At 52.4% G+C, this 15066-nt stretch overlaps 1 protein-coding gene across 1 annotated transcript in view; it reads right to left on the bottom strand.

The window, feature by feature from the left end:
• Positions 1-9317, bottom strand: part of TAB1 (TGF-beta activated kinase 1 (MAP3K7) binding protein 1) — a 38436-nt gene extending 29119 nt beyond the window's left edge. The window contains exon 1 of the mRNA XM_067310107.1: positions 9192-9317. Within this exon, the coding sequence (XP_067166208.1) occupies positions 9192-9290 (99 nt within the window). The 5' untranslated portion in view covers positions 9291-9317. The remainder of the gene's footprint in view (positions 1-9191) is intronic.
• Positions 9318-15066: the final 5749 nt, after the last annotated feature.

The raw sequence follows: 15066 nt of genomic DNA, 5'->3' as shown, positions 1-15066 counted from the left end.
GCTCAATCATGAAAAACAGATAGTCATTCATAGCTTTGTGCACCTCAGTGGCCTCATTTCTTCAGGCAGTCTGTTTAAGTAAGTAAACAGGATTTAAAGCAGCTAGAATTTTAGCTTGACAGGGTTTCCTTAAGCCTTCAAGAGCAACTTTAATTGGCCAGGTGCGCAACCTGTTTGAAGGTGCACATTTATGGCATAAGCGGTAACATATTCTAGAGAAGATCTGTCTGAGTCAGCATTGCTGCTGGGACCCTCCTTTTCGTGACTTCACTGCTCCTTAAACATTGCATCAACACAGGGTTTTGCAATTATTTTTCTAGACTTTTGTTTTCACTGAAGAACTCCAAGACCCAAAGCTAGGCAATCTGCACAGCTGACAAAGACAGAAGGCTTCACCAGACGCGCCTGTAAGTGCTTTGAGCTGGACTGCATCACCCAGGGCCAGGACTGGTCTCTGTTCCAGCACAACACTGATGCCATTTAATCTTTGGGAGCTTCCTGGAGCTCCCTGGTGCAAGGGGACACAGCTCAAACTGCTTTCAGGCACTGTACATTGCCCACTGCAGGGCTGACATGCTCTGCAAGGTCTTTGCTCCACATATTCTCTTCTTATTTCTCCCCCCCCCCCCCCATTCTCCATACACCTGCCTATAGACCTAGAAAATTTGGTGTTTTTCTGCTACCCTGTCAATAAAACTGGGAAAGCCTACCTCTCTACTCCTGTCAGCTTTTGTAGCTGGCAGAACTCTCTCTACTCCTGTCAGCTTTTGTGGCTGGAAGAGTTGCTCTAGACTCACATCGCTATTTGAGGAGTTTTAAAAACAAGCAGAGACCTTTAGTGAGACTCAGACGGCAGTTCCCCCAGGGCTGTGCTCTCCAGGGGAAGAAGTGCTCCCAAAAAGGAGTCTCTCTGCTCCTTGCCAGCCCTCCCCCAGGTATGAGGCTGTCCCATCCGTACGCCCTTTGCTCGCCTGATGGTATGCTAGCACCATGGCTGAAAGACGCAGGGAAAATGAACCAACGCTGGGGCCCTGCGGGGAGAAGACCAGAAGAGGTGCAGTGTTCTCTCATCTCTGTTTCTCAAGGGGCCTGAGCTTGCTGTCACAAGTGTGCAAGGATTTGTTAGGGCAATAAAAGTGCAGAATAGACAAAAGGCTGCAACCTGCCATGAAAGACCTTGTTTTCTCTCAGTGAACTGTGGGATCTGATTGTGGCAAAGGCAAGAGACGCCCAGTCCCTCCCTGCCTCCCCGCCACAGGCTCAGCCCTGCAGAAAGCCCTGCAGACTGTCCTGAGCATCATGTGAGGCTTTCCATCATGCTGCCCATTCCCAGCCATGCATTAGGCGCTTCTGAGCATCATGTGATGTATCCACAACACGGCGATGCATTAGGATTTTCTTGCATCTCATCCGAGGAATTTGTCATGCTGCCTCCTGACTTCTTCCCTGAGATCTCCAAGATGGTTGTAGCAGGGATGTGGCTGAAGGGGGTTTATGTCAAGCTGGCTGTTTTGGCTTGCTGAGATGCTCTCCAGTCACAGGTTCTGTCACGCTGCGTGTTTCCTCTCCCTCTCCTAAACCCCTGCTTTATTCTATTATAAAGAAGAAATAGTTTGGTGACATAATATTCCTCATGGGACATAAAATCAAATCCACCTCAGAAAGAATGAAGCAATAACCTCTTCTGTGTCTGATCTGGTAATGACCAGGAATAAATCTATTTAAAGAGAGCAAGAACAAGGAAGGGTGCAAATGAAAAACTAATCAGAGATGATCTACTTTTCATTTTCATTCAGCCACTCACAAATAGAGCTTGTGGAAAGCTTTGGAGAGTTCTGGACAGACACAGATTATTATTATTTTTGTCATTAGATCTACTCATATTCAATTCATTATGAAGAAAACATATGCAGCTTTTGATAAGCATGGGACTGGCAGCTTGGAAACAGAAGGCCTCTGTTTATTCACTCCAGCCGGCATCATGTGGGGAGCAAATGCCTCCTGCCCACAGTCTTGATGGCATGTCTGAGCCCTGACCTGGGAGAATCATCTCTGTGTAGATGGTGGAGGCCAGCCTCCCAGTACACGTTTGTCCTTGGTTCCTCTGAGCATCTGATGAGGAAAGAGCAAGGGTATGTTAGCACCCTTCTCCCATTAGATGCCCAGCTCATTTCCCCTGGTCAGCAGCTGTTGAACCCTCTCCAGCAGCCCAACCCCAGAGTGATGGTGCAACACAGCTGTCCTCAGAGCCAGCCAGGAAAGCCTCAAGGGCATCAAGACCCCAGCTGTGCAGGAGCCCTCCATCAGGCCATTTCCTACTGCTCCATGCATCTCCAGGCTCATCTCAGGGTCCCTAACTGGGGCCTCAAATCCCCCTGGCAGGCCTGTTTCTCTCTGCACTGAGCAGAGACTGCCCCATGGCCAGCCACCTACAGCCAGACTATGTGAACAGCCCATCCCATTGTAAATGTCCCATGCACAGCGGTCTGTGCTGCTTCCCCTTGTGGAGGAAGAAAGAGCTTTCCTGTGCTAAGACACACATACCCATTGGTATAACAGCAAGCTGTGTGCCTAGATCCCAGAAGGCAACTTCAAGAACCTCAGTCCAGTCCCACAGGTCTCACGCTCCTCCTGACTTTTAGATAAAACAGTATCTTTTGTCCCACCACTCTTAGTGATAACTCCCTTGAGCCATTTCCTCCCTTTTCCATGTTGGCATTCAGGTCCTTCTATGCTTTCCAGACAGTCACCACGTCACCAAGTCACCAGCCAGTGAAGTGACTGTCTGAAAATCACATCTTTTTCCATAGGGAAGAGTTCAGTTTTCTTTCTAGCGACACATCTCTCTCTCCCTGGTTTGGTTGTGCCAACCTAGGTGGAAGACCGCTATCTGGTGCTGTCTCTGCCTATTATGGTCACACTAGACCTCTTTGCTGCCCTGTCTTACTGCAGATGTTTGTCTTAGCCATGTCTCATCGTCATTCAGGTTCTTCGCTTCTCACCTCTGCCTCTCATGTTTTGGAATAGCAGATTATATGTGATTATCTTATTTTTTGCTCATATTCCGAACTGCCTTCAGTCCCTATGTGCTATTTCTCAGATTTTTAGTGGTATCTGCAAATACCATTAACAAGAGATCTGTTCTAGCTCCAAGATCTTTCCTGGAAATGTTATGTTGGAAACAACATAACCTACTATATCCAACCCCTAATCACCACACAGCTGTGCACTTCTAGTGTTCTTCTTTTAACATGGCCTCTCACCCAATTCCAGTGACAGTGATCCCCCAAAAAACCCTTTGGAAACCAGCACAGAACAGAGGACTTCACGAAGAACTGTACCTAGAGCTTGCCTCAAAGCACATGCTTTGTGCTGCTGCCTTTCTCTTCATCATGTGCCAACAGATCTCATGAGCACACCGCCAGCAGGCATGGTGGCTGGGGCAAAAAATCACATGAACAAGCCGAGGCAGAGAGCATTACCTAGGGTCCGCATAGGAACCCCCGGAGCGAGGACCAACAGACGCAACTGAGATTGATGCAGGGGGAAGGGAAGGGAGAGAGCTCATCCAGGGCCCCTTTCCCTTCCCTCCATTTGCACCCATTGGCTTGGGTTGCATTCCCATGTCACATGAGGGGGTCACAGTCATGCAACATGTGCAGCTGTCCCCTGCCCCAAGTCATGGAGGGGACTCCGCCGCTCAACTCCATGGGGGTAAAACAGGAAAGTCATGGAGAAAAATAAACTATGCAAGAGGGCCAGGCCTGAATCCCATTTTCACCAATGAGACAGGCAAAAGCCCATTTCCCAATAGGGACAACCTCATATACTTGGGTAAAACATCACTGGGAACATCTAAGCTAAATTTAGCAGCGATGAAAAAAAGGTGGAGGTTGCAGCTGGTTTCAGACTGACATGCCCCTCGGGCACTAAGCAGTGCCACTTGCAATAAGTTAACCATTACTGCAAGTCCACGCTGGGTGTCCTTTCTGTACAGTGATGGGAGGAAGAAGTAAGGGGTGTCATGGGCAAGGGGTCAGTGTCATGAGTTGGAGACCCAGCGTAAAGGTACAGCAAGGGGCTCTCTGGCATGCCAGAGCTTGCCCTCATCTTCCAGCTCGCAGGCCCCTGAGCAGCTGAGCTGCTAACATGCTTGGAGGCCACGCTGCTGAAGCCGATACTGTCAGCTAGCAGGGTTGTAAGGTGAAGCCATTTGCGCTGGGACACACCGTATGTCCTTCCTTCTTCTCTCTGGAGCATGCAGGTCCCTGGGAGAGCTGATAAAGCTGCTCCTGATTTGTAGCACACTAGGAGCTGATGCTACCCTCAGTCCCAAAATAAACAACGTTCAACCTCCTGTATGACCAGTGTCAGGCCACAGCTCAGAAGTTAAATTAGGGCTGGCCTTGGCCTCAGCACACATCAAATCCCGCTGTGGTGAGGCCTGGAGACAGCAGCTCCTGTCCTTCACCTGGCTTGTCTGTTCAGACTGAGCTCTCTTGAACATGCAGTGCCTGCAGAGACAGAGAATAGCATTCTGATCTCAGCTTGAAATGTCTACACAAGTCAGAGGACACAGGGGCAACAGCAGCATGTAATGGAGGAGGAGAGGGAGGGCAGACAGCTCCCTTCTTCACTGAACCTCCAAGGGGGCAGTGCCCCTTGGCGTTGGAAGGAGACTCGGCGTCTCTGTCCATGTGGCAAGTTTTAATGGGCTGTTTTGCCCAAGCAGCTGCAGTCTGAAATATGTTAACCCAAGCCACCTAGCTGGGCCAATTTCCAAAAAGCAAGTTACTTTTGCCTTGTTTGGCTTTTTAGATGGAACACTGCTTTGGTTTCTGGAGCGAGCAGGTTTCCAAGCAATCAGGAGCTCCTGAAATGACCTGTTTCAATTAACATTTTACTTATTTATGGAACCAGCACTAAGTTCAAAGCCTGCAGGTCACATCCTTCCTTGGAGCTTTCCAGGCCTGAAACAGCTGCTATAGAGCTTGTGGTAGCAGGTCAGAAGGGCTTCATCTTTGAAAGGAAGCTCGCCGGCTCCATGCAAATGGGAAGGGTGTAAAGGAGCCTTTCATCTCCCCAGCGCCGGTTGCGGAGGACTGCAGGCCAGGGTGTGACAGGATTATTCAGGGCTGTGCCCACACTATTCTATCTTATTTTTAAAAAGATCCTGGAGCTGCACACTGTAGCACAGCTCCTGTGTTACAGCTGGTGTGTAATTTAAGTGTGCTGAAAGCAGGTCTGTAAGTCAGGGTGGTAAAAAAAAGCCCATGCACCCATGTCTTGTCTACTGTAGGGCAGCAGTTGTGTAACTCAGCTCAGCTCAGAGCAGGTCTCTGCATCTCAGCAGTAAAAACAGGGGGGTTGTGTCTCTGTTGGGGCTCAGACTGTTGCTGGCACAGGGAAGCTGCACGGGGGCTCACAAGCATGGGAGCTTCTTTCAGCAGTGACTTGCTTAGACAAAGCCAGCCACAAGCAAAGGGGCACTGCGTGGAGCTATGCCTTCAAAAACTGGGACTTAGAATAAACGCCAGGGACCAGCCATAAAAGGGCAAGTTGCTTGGCTTCCTCTCTGTTGGAAACATGGAGGGACTTGTTCTCCTGTTCCCCACAGAGAGGTTGGGAAGGCTCGAGGATCTTCCACCAGCATATTGGTTTTGTTGGCAAGTCTCAGCCCAGCTGGATCAGACAGGTCCCCTCACTGCAAGACCCATACTCCACCACCGATCCCCTTGGAAGCAGTCTCAGCAGAGATGCTCAGGAGACACTGCTCACTAGGACTAACTGCCCTGCTTGACTAGCTGCTGTTTCTGGTATCTGGGGCAGACAGCAAAAGAGGAATGGCTTGTGCTGAGGCTCATCCAAAACCGACACAGGTACCCTGCAGGATCACCTCTACCACCTATGTCAGGCAGCCTTTTTGTAGGAAGACACACAAATATTCTGTCTTCCTGAAGGTCTGCTGTGTCCTACCTCCAATGCACCCAAGAAATCTGAGCTTCCTCACAACAGCGAGTGCTAGATAGATCCTCCTTTAAAAACTTATCCTATCTCCTTGTCAGCAATGAGCAACATACAGAGTCTTCTATCACTTCATCTGCTCCAGATTCTACAGCTCTTAATGGCAAATTGCTGCCATCTAAATTGGACTGCAAACTGCATGGACAGGAGCCAGTTTTGCTGACTGTTGGTAAAATGCCATACACACCTCTGTGTCATAATAAAGTCTAAAACACAGCATGACCTGAGCACAAGGTCATTCCCTTGGGAAGTGACGATGAGAATTTCTGCTCCTTATTAAAGCTCATCATATGTAATGGGCCAAAAGGAGTCTCAAGCTGGCCCTGGCTGGGGAGATGATGGACCACCAATGCCATGAGCAGAAAAAAAAGCATATGAAATCCTAGGAGATGGCCGTCAAGGTATTTCCAGTATATACTAGAGCAGGTACATGGAAGGACTCCTACAGAAACCATGGAAAGGGAGAGCCCGTCATCACTAGAAGAGTTTGGCTTGTAGAGCCTGGCAATATAAAGGCTAAGCGTGGTTGTGATTGCAGCCTATAAACACACCCAGGGGAAAACACCAGTGAGGGGAAAAGTACCATTTAAACTGAAGGGCACAAGAGCACAAAAACAAATGGGTAAAAGAACCAGCCATGAATAGATTTATGGTGGAAGGCCCTTGCCATCAGAGCAGCTGAACTCTCTCCCAGAGGGAGTAAGAAAGTCAAGAATACCAAGAACTATTTTTTTTTCAAGTGAGGTTCAACCAGTTTATGAAAGGGGCCATAAAGAATCTGATGCTTACAAGAACCTGAGATAGGACTCTATTGCCCATGAGGAGCCATCTTGGTCTCAAGTTAAAAAAAAAAAACAGAAAAACACAACCCACAACTAAATACCTGAGGTGACCTTGTGGCTCCCTGGCTGTGCAGAGGGAGAAATGTTAAGGAGAAAAGAAAAAAACAAGCCAGGGAAGAACATGAGCAGGAACTTATAGTTAGGGGGAGAAAAGGTGCATGCAAAGCCTTGCGCCATGACAGCCAGGCCAGTTTTCCTTGCTAGAGTGCTGACCTGGAGCACCTCCAAGTCCTGCAAAAGGATATTAATTTCTCTGGCCAAGAGCAGGTCTGCCACACACTGCCTGGGGTGAGTCCCATTCTGTCCTCTGTCAAGGTCAGGCAGCGGGTGGCTATGGGGAAACAACACCAGGTCCCAAAGAGATGCTGGTCCCTTTCTTGCTTGGGGACACCTTACGGAGCCTGTAGCTGAGCTCAAAGAGAGAGCCAACAGCACCTGGGTTACACTGAAGCAGAGAAGGTGCCTGATAAAAAATGTATTTGCTGTCCTCCCTCTCTCCCTCACACTTTTGGGAAGCCAGAATCCTGCAGTGTTTGCATGAAGTCATAAAGGAAAAAAATAAAAAAAGAGTGAGAAAAAGGAAATTCTGTCACAGAGATTAGGAATGGGAAAGTCTTTTTAGGTCACATCATGTCCATCCGCCTTGGGCATGCACACTGGCTCTCCTTTACCCAGCTCCGGAGCCGGGGGTGCCTGTATCACCTCACCCAGCTCCCAGCAGCAGTCGGAGCACAGAAACCCTGCTCGCCGCGATAAGGAGCGTGATGTGCAGTGCCGTAAATAAGCCCGGATGGACAGACAGACCGGGCGACCGCATTGATCACATCCACAGCTGCCTCCGGGCACGGTACTCTCCAACTACCTTCTGCGCTGCAAGCAACCACAGAGAAGGGGCAACTCCTCCCACAGCAGGAACGGCCGGTGCCGCTGTGCTTCTGTCCCCATCAGGAGCACAAAGCCCCCTTTCCCCCTCATGTGGTGGGATGGGATGGGGGGCTGGCACTGCCTGCAACAGGCCAGGCAACCCTCTCACAGACCCGCCACCCCCAAGCCACCTTCTCTTTTACGTGTTGTTTCCCCCGCGCCGTATTTTTTTTTATTTTTATCATTTTTTTAAAGCAAGCCCTTGCAGCTCACGGCACCTCGCGCTTCGCCTCCTTGCCCTGGTGCGCATGTGTCCCCCGGCACCGTCTGCCGCCCTCCCCTTCTCGTCTCCCGGCTCAGACCTCAATCTCCCCCCAGCTCCGTGTTGCAGCTTGCTCCCTTAATCCCAATGACCTTCTTGCACATACGCTCCAGCCCCATGGGCAGCCATGGGATCAGTGTCGCAGGAAGAGGGGAAGGTCTTCCCCCAGGCAACCTGCGAGGTGGGACGGCCTGACAGGAGCCCCCTCGCCCTCCAGCAGCTCCCTCAGGTCCCCCAGCCACTCCTTGCCCCCGGCCCCTTTCCCCCTTCCCCTCGCACAGCACGAAAACAAATTACAGAAGGAGGGGGCGGGAAAGAATTACAGGGAAAAGAGGTTGGGGGGGGAGGGGAGAGAGGGTGAAATGCAGGACTTCCACCCCCGTACCTCCCCCCTCACATCCCTGGCGCAGCACCCCACCGACCCCGCCGGGCTGGCGGGGGGCCGTGCCAGCGCTGCAGCACCCACCCCTGGCGCCCCACAGCCCCCTGCCTCCCCCGGCCCTCCATGCAACCACCAGTTTGCAGGGGAGCAAGCACGCACACATCCCTCCCACCCCCAAAACAGCCCAGCCCCACTCACCCCTCCCTTCCCCAGGGAAGGGACCCCAAACCAGGCGGCAGAACGCTCCCACCCCGCGTGGCTCCCTACACATAAGCATGGCTATACATGCATATATTGGGACATACCTGTGTGCGTGTATGTACGGAGATATATGCGGACACACATATGCAGGGAGATATACCTCTGGATATATAACTGTACAGCCAACACACACATATATACATGGCGATATATGCATATATGGAGATGTATACACACATATGTGTGTGGAGATATATATATATATGGTATATATATGGAAATATATCCACATAGGTATATATGTGTGTAAATAGTTACATATGGAGATATGTCCAAGTATGTACATGTATCTATAGACGTGCATATATATGCATGTACACAAATGCACGCACACACTTATACCTACACACACGCGCGTACCTAATACCTATATAAGCTATACAGACCTCCGTCCGTGTACGCGCACCAGGGCCGGCGCTGGGGCCGGCTGCCTGCCGCGGAGGGGCCCCCGCAGCCCCCGGGCCGCCCAGCCCCCCCCCGGCGGCGGCGGCCTTACCCAGGAGAGGAGCCGCAGCAGCGTGTGCGGCTGCCGGAGGAAGGCGTGCGGGTCGAAGGCGCCGCCGGCTTTGCCCGCGCCGAAGGCGCCCCCGTCCATGGCGGCGCCCGCGGGGTCGGCGTGCGCGGGGAGGCGGCCGGGGGGCTGCGGGCGGGCCGGGCCGGGCCGAGCCGAGCCGAGCCGGGCCGAGCCGAGCCGAGCCTGGCAGCCCGGCGGCAGCGGCAGCGGCGGCGGCGGCGGCGAGCCGCGCGCGCTCCCGGCGGTGGGGCGCGCGCCGGGGGGGGGAGCGCGCCGGCGGGAGCGCGCACCGCCCCCCCCCGCCACCGCTACAGAGGGGGGATGTGGGGCGTGGGGAGGTGTGGGGTGTGGGTGTGTATGGGGTGTGGGGGGAGGTGTGGTGGGGGGGGGAATGTGTGGTGTGGAGGCGCGTGTGGGGCGCCCTCCCGTATGGGGGGAGGAAATGCGGGGTGGGGGTATGTATGGGGCGTGGGGGGGGGGGTGTATGGGGTGTATGGGGAGTGGGGTGCGGGGGCGTGTATGGGGTGTTGGGAATGTGGGAGTGTGTAAGGGATGAGGGAGGTGTGGGGTGGGGGTGTACATGGGTGTGTGGGGGGGTGTATGTGTGTGAGGGGTAGGAGTGTGGGGGCAGTGTGTGGGGGGGTGGTCTGGGGGTGTGTGGGGGGAGGTGTGGGGATGAGTATATGGGGGGTTGTGGGGTAGGAGTGTGCCTGGGGGCCTGTGGCTGTGTATAGAGGTGTGTGGGGTGGTGAGGTGTGGGGTGTGCGGGTGGCAGGGGTGTGCAGGGGACACAGGTGACCGAGGGGCATGGGGGGCGCAGGTGCATGTGGGGGGTGCTGCTGTGTGTGCGGGGGGGGGGTGTTGGAGGGGTGTGTGTGTGTGTGCATGCACACCTCCAGCACGGGACACGCTGCACTGCGTCGCGGCGTGGGCCCCCCCTCACCTGCTGTCCCCATCACCCCACAGCAGCACTATGGCCAGCAGTAGCCCCCGCAGGGGGCAAACACTCGCCTGCTGCGTTAGGGGCACGTCAGTGTGAGGCAGGTGCTGTTGGGCTGCCCCCGGCCCGCTCTGCGCTCACGGCGCGGCTCCCCAGTGCTCCCCACGCACCCGCAGGCGCCCGTGCCGGGGTCGTGTGGGTTTAGCATTGCTACAGCCCTGGCAGCACCAAGAAAGGGGTTTCTAAGGGGAAAAAAAAACAGCACCAGCCGCGGCTCAAGTTGCTCAGCCTGGTTCTTCTTTTGCACACAGCAGCTTTGTACCGGCAGCCTGTTGGCTTCAGGAGATTCACTGATAATCTACATTAATAAGACTGAAATTAAAAGTAAACACTTGGGTTTTAACATGGTTTCTTAAGCTCTGCAGTAGGAGCCAAAAGTGCTTTGAATCTGCTTGTGTTATGTGGGACAAATGACACAGTGACCTTCAGTGAGCAAATCCCTTTCCCTTCTCAGCCCTGCTCTATGCGCATGTTTTCTGAGGAGTGGGGAAGGAAAAGGAATGTTTGTCTATGGATATAACTCGTTCTGAGGGACGGGGCTGAAGCCATCCATCTCCAATACCAACAGGCAAAGCTACAGCCCTCCTAAACTCTCACACGGTTACGTAGGTGTAAATCTACACCCTCCGTATAGGCCAGAGACAACTGCAGCTGTAACACATCCGAAGGTCACCAACCCAGGATCGGTCTGATTTAGCTTTGCAGACACAGGGGTGCACATCAGAGGTGCACTGAGGGTTAGGGAGTGGGCAGTTTATATAGCAAGATCTGAGGGGTTTTATTAGTTTTCAAAAAACTGTGGGAAAGGAGAGGTGTTGCAGATGAGTGAGATGGCACCTGCGTAGCATCTGGTTTGTTATAATCAGCTCCTGCCTCGCTTTACCCACATAGCCAGTCCAGACAGGCCCATATCACTTGCCACTCTACGTCATTATTCAATTCATTTTTTAGGATTTAACGTTCAGCTCTGTGTTATTTTGGAGTTGCTCTCCGCAGGAAGTGCCACACTGGCTCCAGCTCAGCCCAGCCAGCAGGATGGTGTGCGCTAAGCTCACCGCGACACTGCAGCTACGTCCGAAGAGGCCAGGAAGAAGTGCGGGCTCTCTGGGAGGCAGTGGGAGACATCGCAAACCTGGCACTTCTGCACACGGACCCTCGTTTCCATGCCTGACCACAAAAAAGTGGCAGAGCACCCCTTTCAAAATTGCAGCTGGCCATTGGGCTGAGGTTTGCTGCCGCTGGATTCGTTAGCGAAGCTGGTGTTCACTTCAGCCTGAGCAGAACTGAGGCCCAACTGCTCACACAGGTAAGCCAAGAAGAGATGCTCCGCACCACATTTCTGCCAGGCAAACCATGGGACATCTTTAGCTCTTCGTTACTGAGACGCTGAACTCAAAGGAGCCAGCGGCTTCGCTCAAGGCAGCCAGCTGAGCCATGAAACAGGAACTCTGGGAGCACTTTGTAGGGTTTTAGAGACTGCAAGAACCAGCCAATCTTCAGGGGGGCCAGAAATGCAAAAGTCACCACATTTGCAGCTAAATCCCCAGATGAAGAAAGAGAGAGAGATTTGTTTTTGCTGAAAAGGTGTCTGAAATGCTCCAGTACTCTGGGTTAAGAGCTCTACTGGATTTGCAGCCAGCCAGCTATATATAGAGCAAAAGCAACTGCTTCAGCTACAGACCTGTGTGGAAGGCTAGTATTCCTCCTTTCCATGCTGCAGAGTACAGGAAGGTTGAAAAAGCAGAATGACCAGTTGGATGGCTTACGGCACTGTCGCTTCCCAACCACACCTATGCCCAGATTCACGTTAGCAGCAACAGAACAAATTGCAGAAGAATTTGGTGGGGAACATGCTTAACTTGCTCTAGTACGCTTTCGTTCTGCCTGAGTTTGAATTAGTTTTTGTTGCGAGGTCTATGAATCAGCTCCTCCATTCAAGAGCTCTGTGTAGGAGTTAGAGGCAGATGTACTGGGGAGACAAAAGAGTGTTTAAAGCTCACCATGCACCCTGGTGCAGCACTTGTACTCAAAAAAGCAAGCAGCACTACCTAGTCCTTTGTGGGGCACCTTCAGCAGGGCAGGTTGGGGCTCAAGGTTGAGCAGTCCCTCTTCACATCCAGCCATGCACAGGTCCCTTTGGGAAGATGATGCATCCAGGAATAACCAGCTGTCTCAGGGAGACAGACCCAGCTAGCAGGGTGCTTGGTGCTGCACCTCCGCAGGCTGCACCTCTGTTCACAAGCTGCGCAGCATTCCCAGAGATGGTGTGCACAGCTAATAAGTTGGTGCAGCAGAACTGTCATCCCCATTGCAAGTGTCAGGGAGGGCATCACATTGGGCTAGAGGATCCCATCGACTAGACCCCCATTAAAGGCTGGGTGAAATTTGGGTGACCTCCCAGAGCTCATCTTCCACCTCCCTTCCACAGGGTGTTCCTGATGGGAACTACAGCACTAACCCAGCTGCACCCTCAGCCCCCCGAAGGCAGCAAGTTTGCCTAGAGGTTGTCCTTGTTGTGAGACCTGAAGTCCAGGCCTCTCTCCCGCTCGTACCGCTTCCCTTTTCATTCTCTGCCAGGTCAGGGTAGGCAATGAAACCGCTTCCAAATGAGGTACCTCTCAGTCTACAAGGGCTTTTTCACACAAGTCGGTATGCAGATTCCCTCTGGCAAAGCCCACAGCATTAGGTTTTACTTAACGTGCAGAGACTGGAGTTGGGGAGGGGAGATGGAAAGTCTCTGGGAGTTGATTAAGCTTGTTTAATACTTGGATATGCTTTCCTTAATTATTTCACCCTGGATGGGTAGCTAGCTTTCCAGTGCTGAATGGCTTAGCTCTCAGTTATACAAGTGCAGCTGGCAGCAGGATTTGGCTCTATTGGTAGGTGTTTGCTTGAACTACTTAATTAATGTTTGCAGTAACTTGATATAATCATAATGTGCAGCACTTACATTGCATATTACGGGTCAGCATCCCAGCGGTGGGAATTCAGACGGCTCCTGGGCTGGTGCTGCAGTCCCACCATCATCTCCGCCTCACAGAGAGGGGGAGACATGCTGTAGAGAGGAGGCAGTGCTGCAACTGGCCAGCCCTCAGGGCACTGCCAGCGCAGATATTTGTCCTGATCTGCCCCAGAGGTAGGGGTCTCTGGGTCCAGGTGGTTTGTAACAATTTCCCTTCCCTGTAACAGTCTCAGGGAGATCCTGATGGCAAACACCAGTTGCCCTGTGTGTGGGCAACATGAGCCCATCCAGCTCCAGGTACCATGGTCTTCACTGGCTTGGGTTTGCATCCCCTTTTGTACCACAGGCAGTACTGAATTAAGGCCCGTGTTCTTTACAGTAACCCCAAACTATGCACTTATTCCCAATTTATTCAGCTTCTGGATGTCACAGAGGTGGGTTTTTTTCATCAGCACTTTTCTTGTTTTCCACAGATAACCTCCTGGATATATCTAGTACCATCTCAACCATCTGGCAGCTTCATGAGCTTCCTCAGTTTGCTTGTGACATGCCTCCTCGCCCTAGGGAGGTGCTTAGGTAGAAGAATGAGGCCGTCAACAGCATACGTGGTGCTGTGCTGGACTGGATGCTCCCAACTGAGCTGGGCTCTTAGGTTTATCAGCCAGCTTGATTCCTGATGCTGTGTCAGTTATCCAAAACCTGGGCTCAGTCTATGTTAATTCAGTCGAGGCTGGCTGGCTGACCTAGAAGCAACGTGACACCTGGCCATTTTGACCGACAGACCAGGAGCCGATTCTCCGAAGCATCTGGCTTTCGGCTGCTAGAGTCCAGGCTGGATGAGTGGAGCTCTGCCCAGCCCTGTTACCCGCATCCTGTCCCTTGCCTGTGGGTCCCTTCCAGATCCTTTGGGGTGGTTTTTCTCTCCCCTCCTTGATCAGGAGGTGCAGGATATTTGGGTCCAGGCTCCTGACATGATGCATGGTGATTTTTGGTTGCTGAGCGATACCCATATGCCGACCTGAGCAATCACCTGGTGCTTGGTTCCTAGTAGCTTTACTGTCTGTGTAACTCTCAGGATTAGAAAAGAAAACTCCAATGGCTGCCAGGGCTCTGTTTATCCCGTGTGATCCCATCGCGGCCTCTCCTGTGGGAGATGCACTAGCAATAGGGACATCTGCTTTCCCCTTTCCTTGCCCTCACCCGGGCGTAAGCAAGGCATTGCAACAAGCTCTTTGCAGGAAGGAGGGACGGGATACCAGAGCACATTTTCCTGCCTTGCTATCAAAACAGATACTGGTGTTTCTTTTTTCATCCTCCTGCCGATGGGCCAGGCGAGGGGCTGAGGCAGCCTGCTGAGGAGTCCTGCAGAGCAGAGCTGGTGGCAGAGGAGACCGGGATCCTGCTCGGCAGCTTTGCTGACCTGCCTGGTGGGGCCTGCAGCTCGCCGGCTCACCCCCAACCCTCACACCGAAGAGAAGGCCTACGGCCCTACGTGGAGCATCGGAGCTGCTGTAGGAGACATTTCGGCAGCAATCGTGTTTCCAATCAGTTATCCCGCAAAGGCATTCACACATTTTCAAATCTAGGCAAGTCTGGGAGAGTTTCTTCAGTCTGGTCCTATCCAATTTCCCTGTGTCGAAGGAGGGGGAGTGAATAATTTATCTCCTGTCCTCTAGCTCCCTCCCTGCTCAGGTTTCATCTCAGACCTGCTTCTGTACACTGAAGAGATGCTTCAGCAAGAACTCCTGGATTAGCAAGTTACTGACAGGCGCAGAGCCAGCCGGTATCATCCAGTGATAGACTTGTCCTTATGGTGCTTATTTGTATGCTGAGAACAGTAGTAAGTGGAGCAGGAGAAAAAATATGTGAATAATGCAAATAATAAGATCTCCAGA

This window comes from Apteryx mantelli, chromosome 1 (assembly GCF_036417845.1).
Source record: "Apteryx mantelli isolate bAptMan1 chromosome 1, bAptMan1.hap1, whole genome shotgun sequence".
NCBI classification, from domain to species: domain Eukaryota; kingdom Metazoa; phylum Chordata; class Aves; order Apterygiformes; family Apterygidae; genus Apteryx; species Apteryx mantelli.
This window is presented reverse-complemented; position numbering and strand designations above follow the sequence as displayed.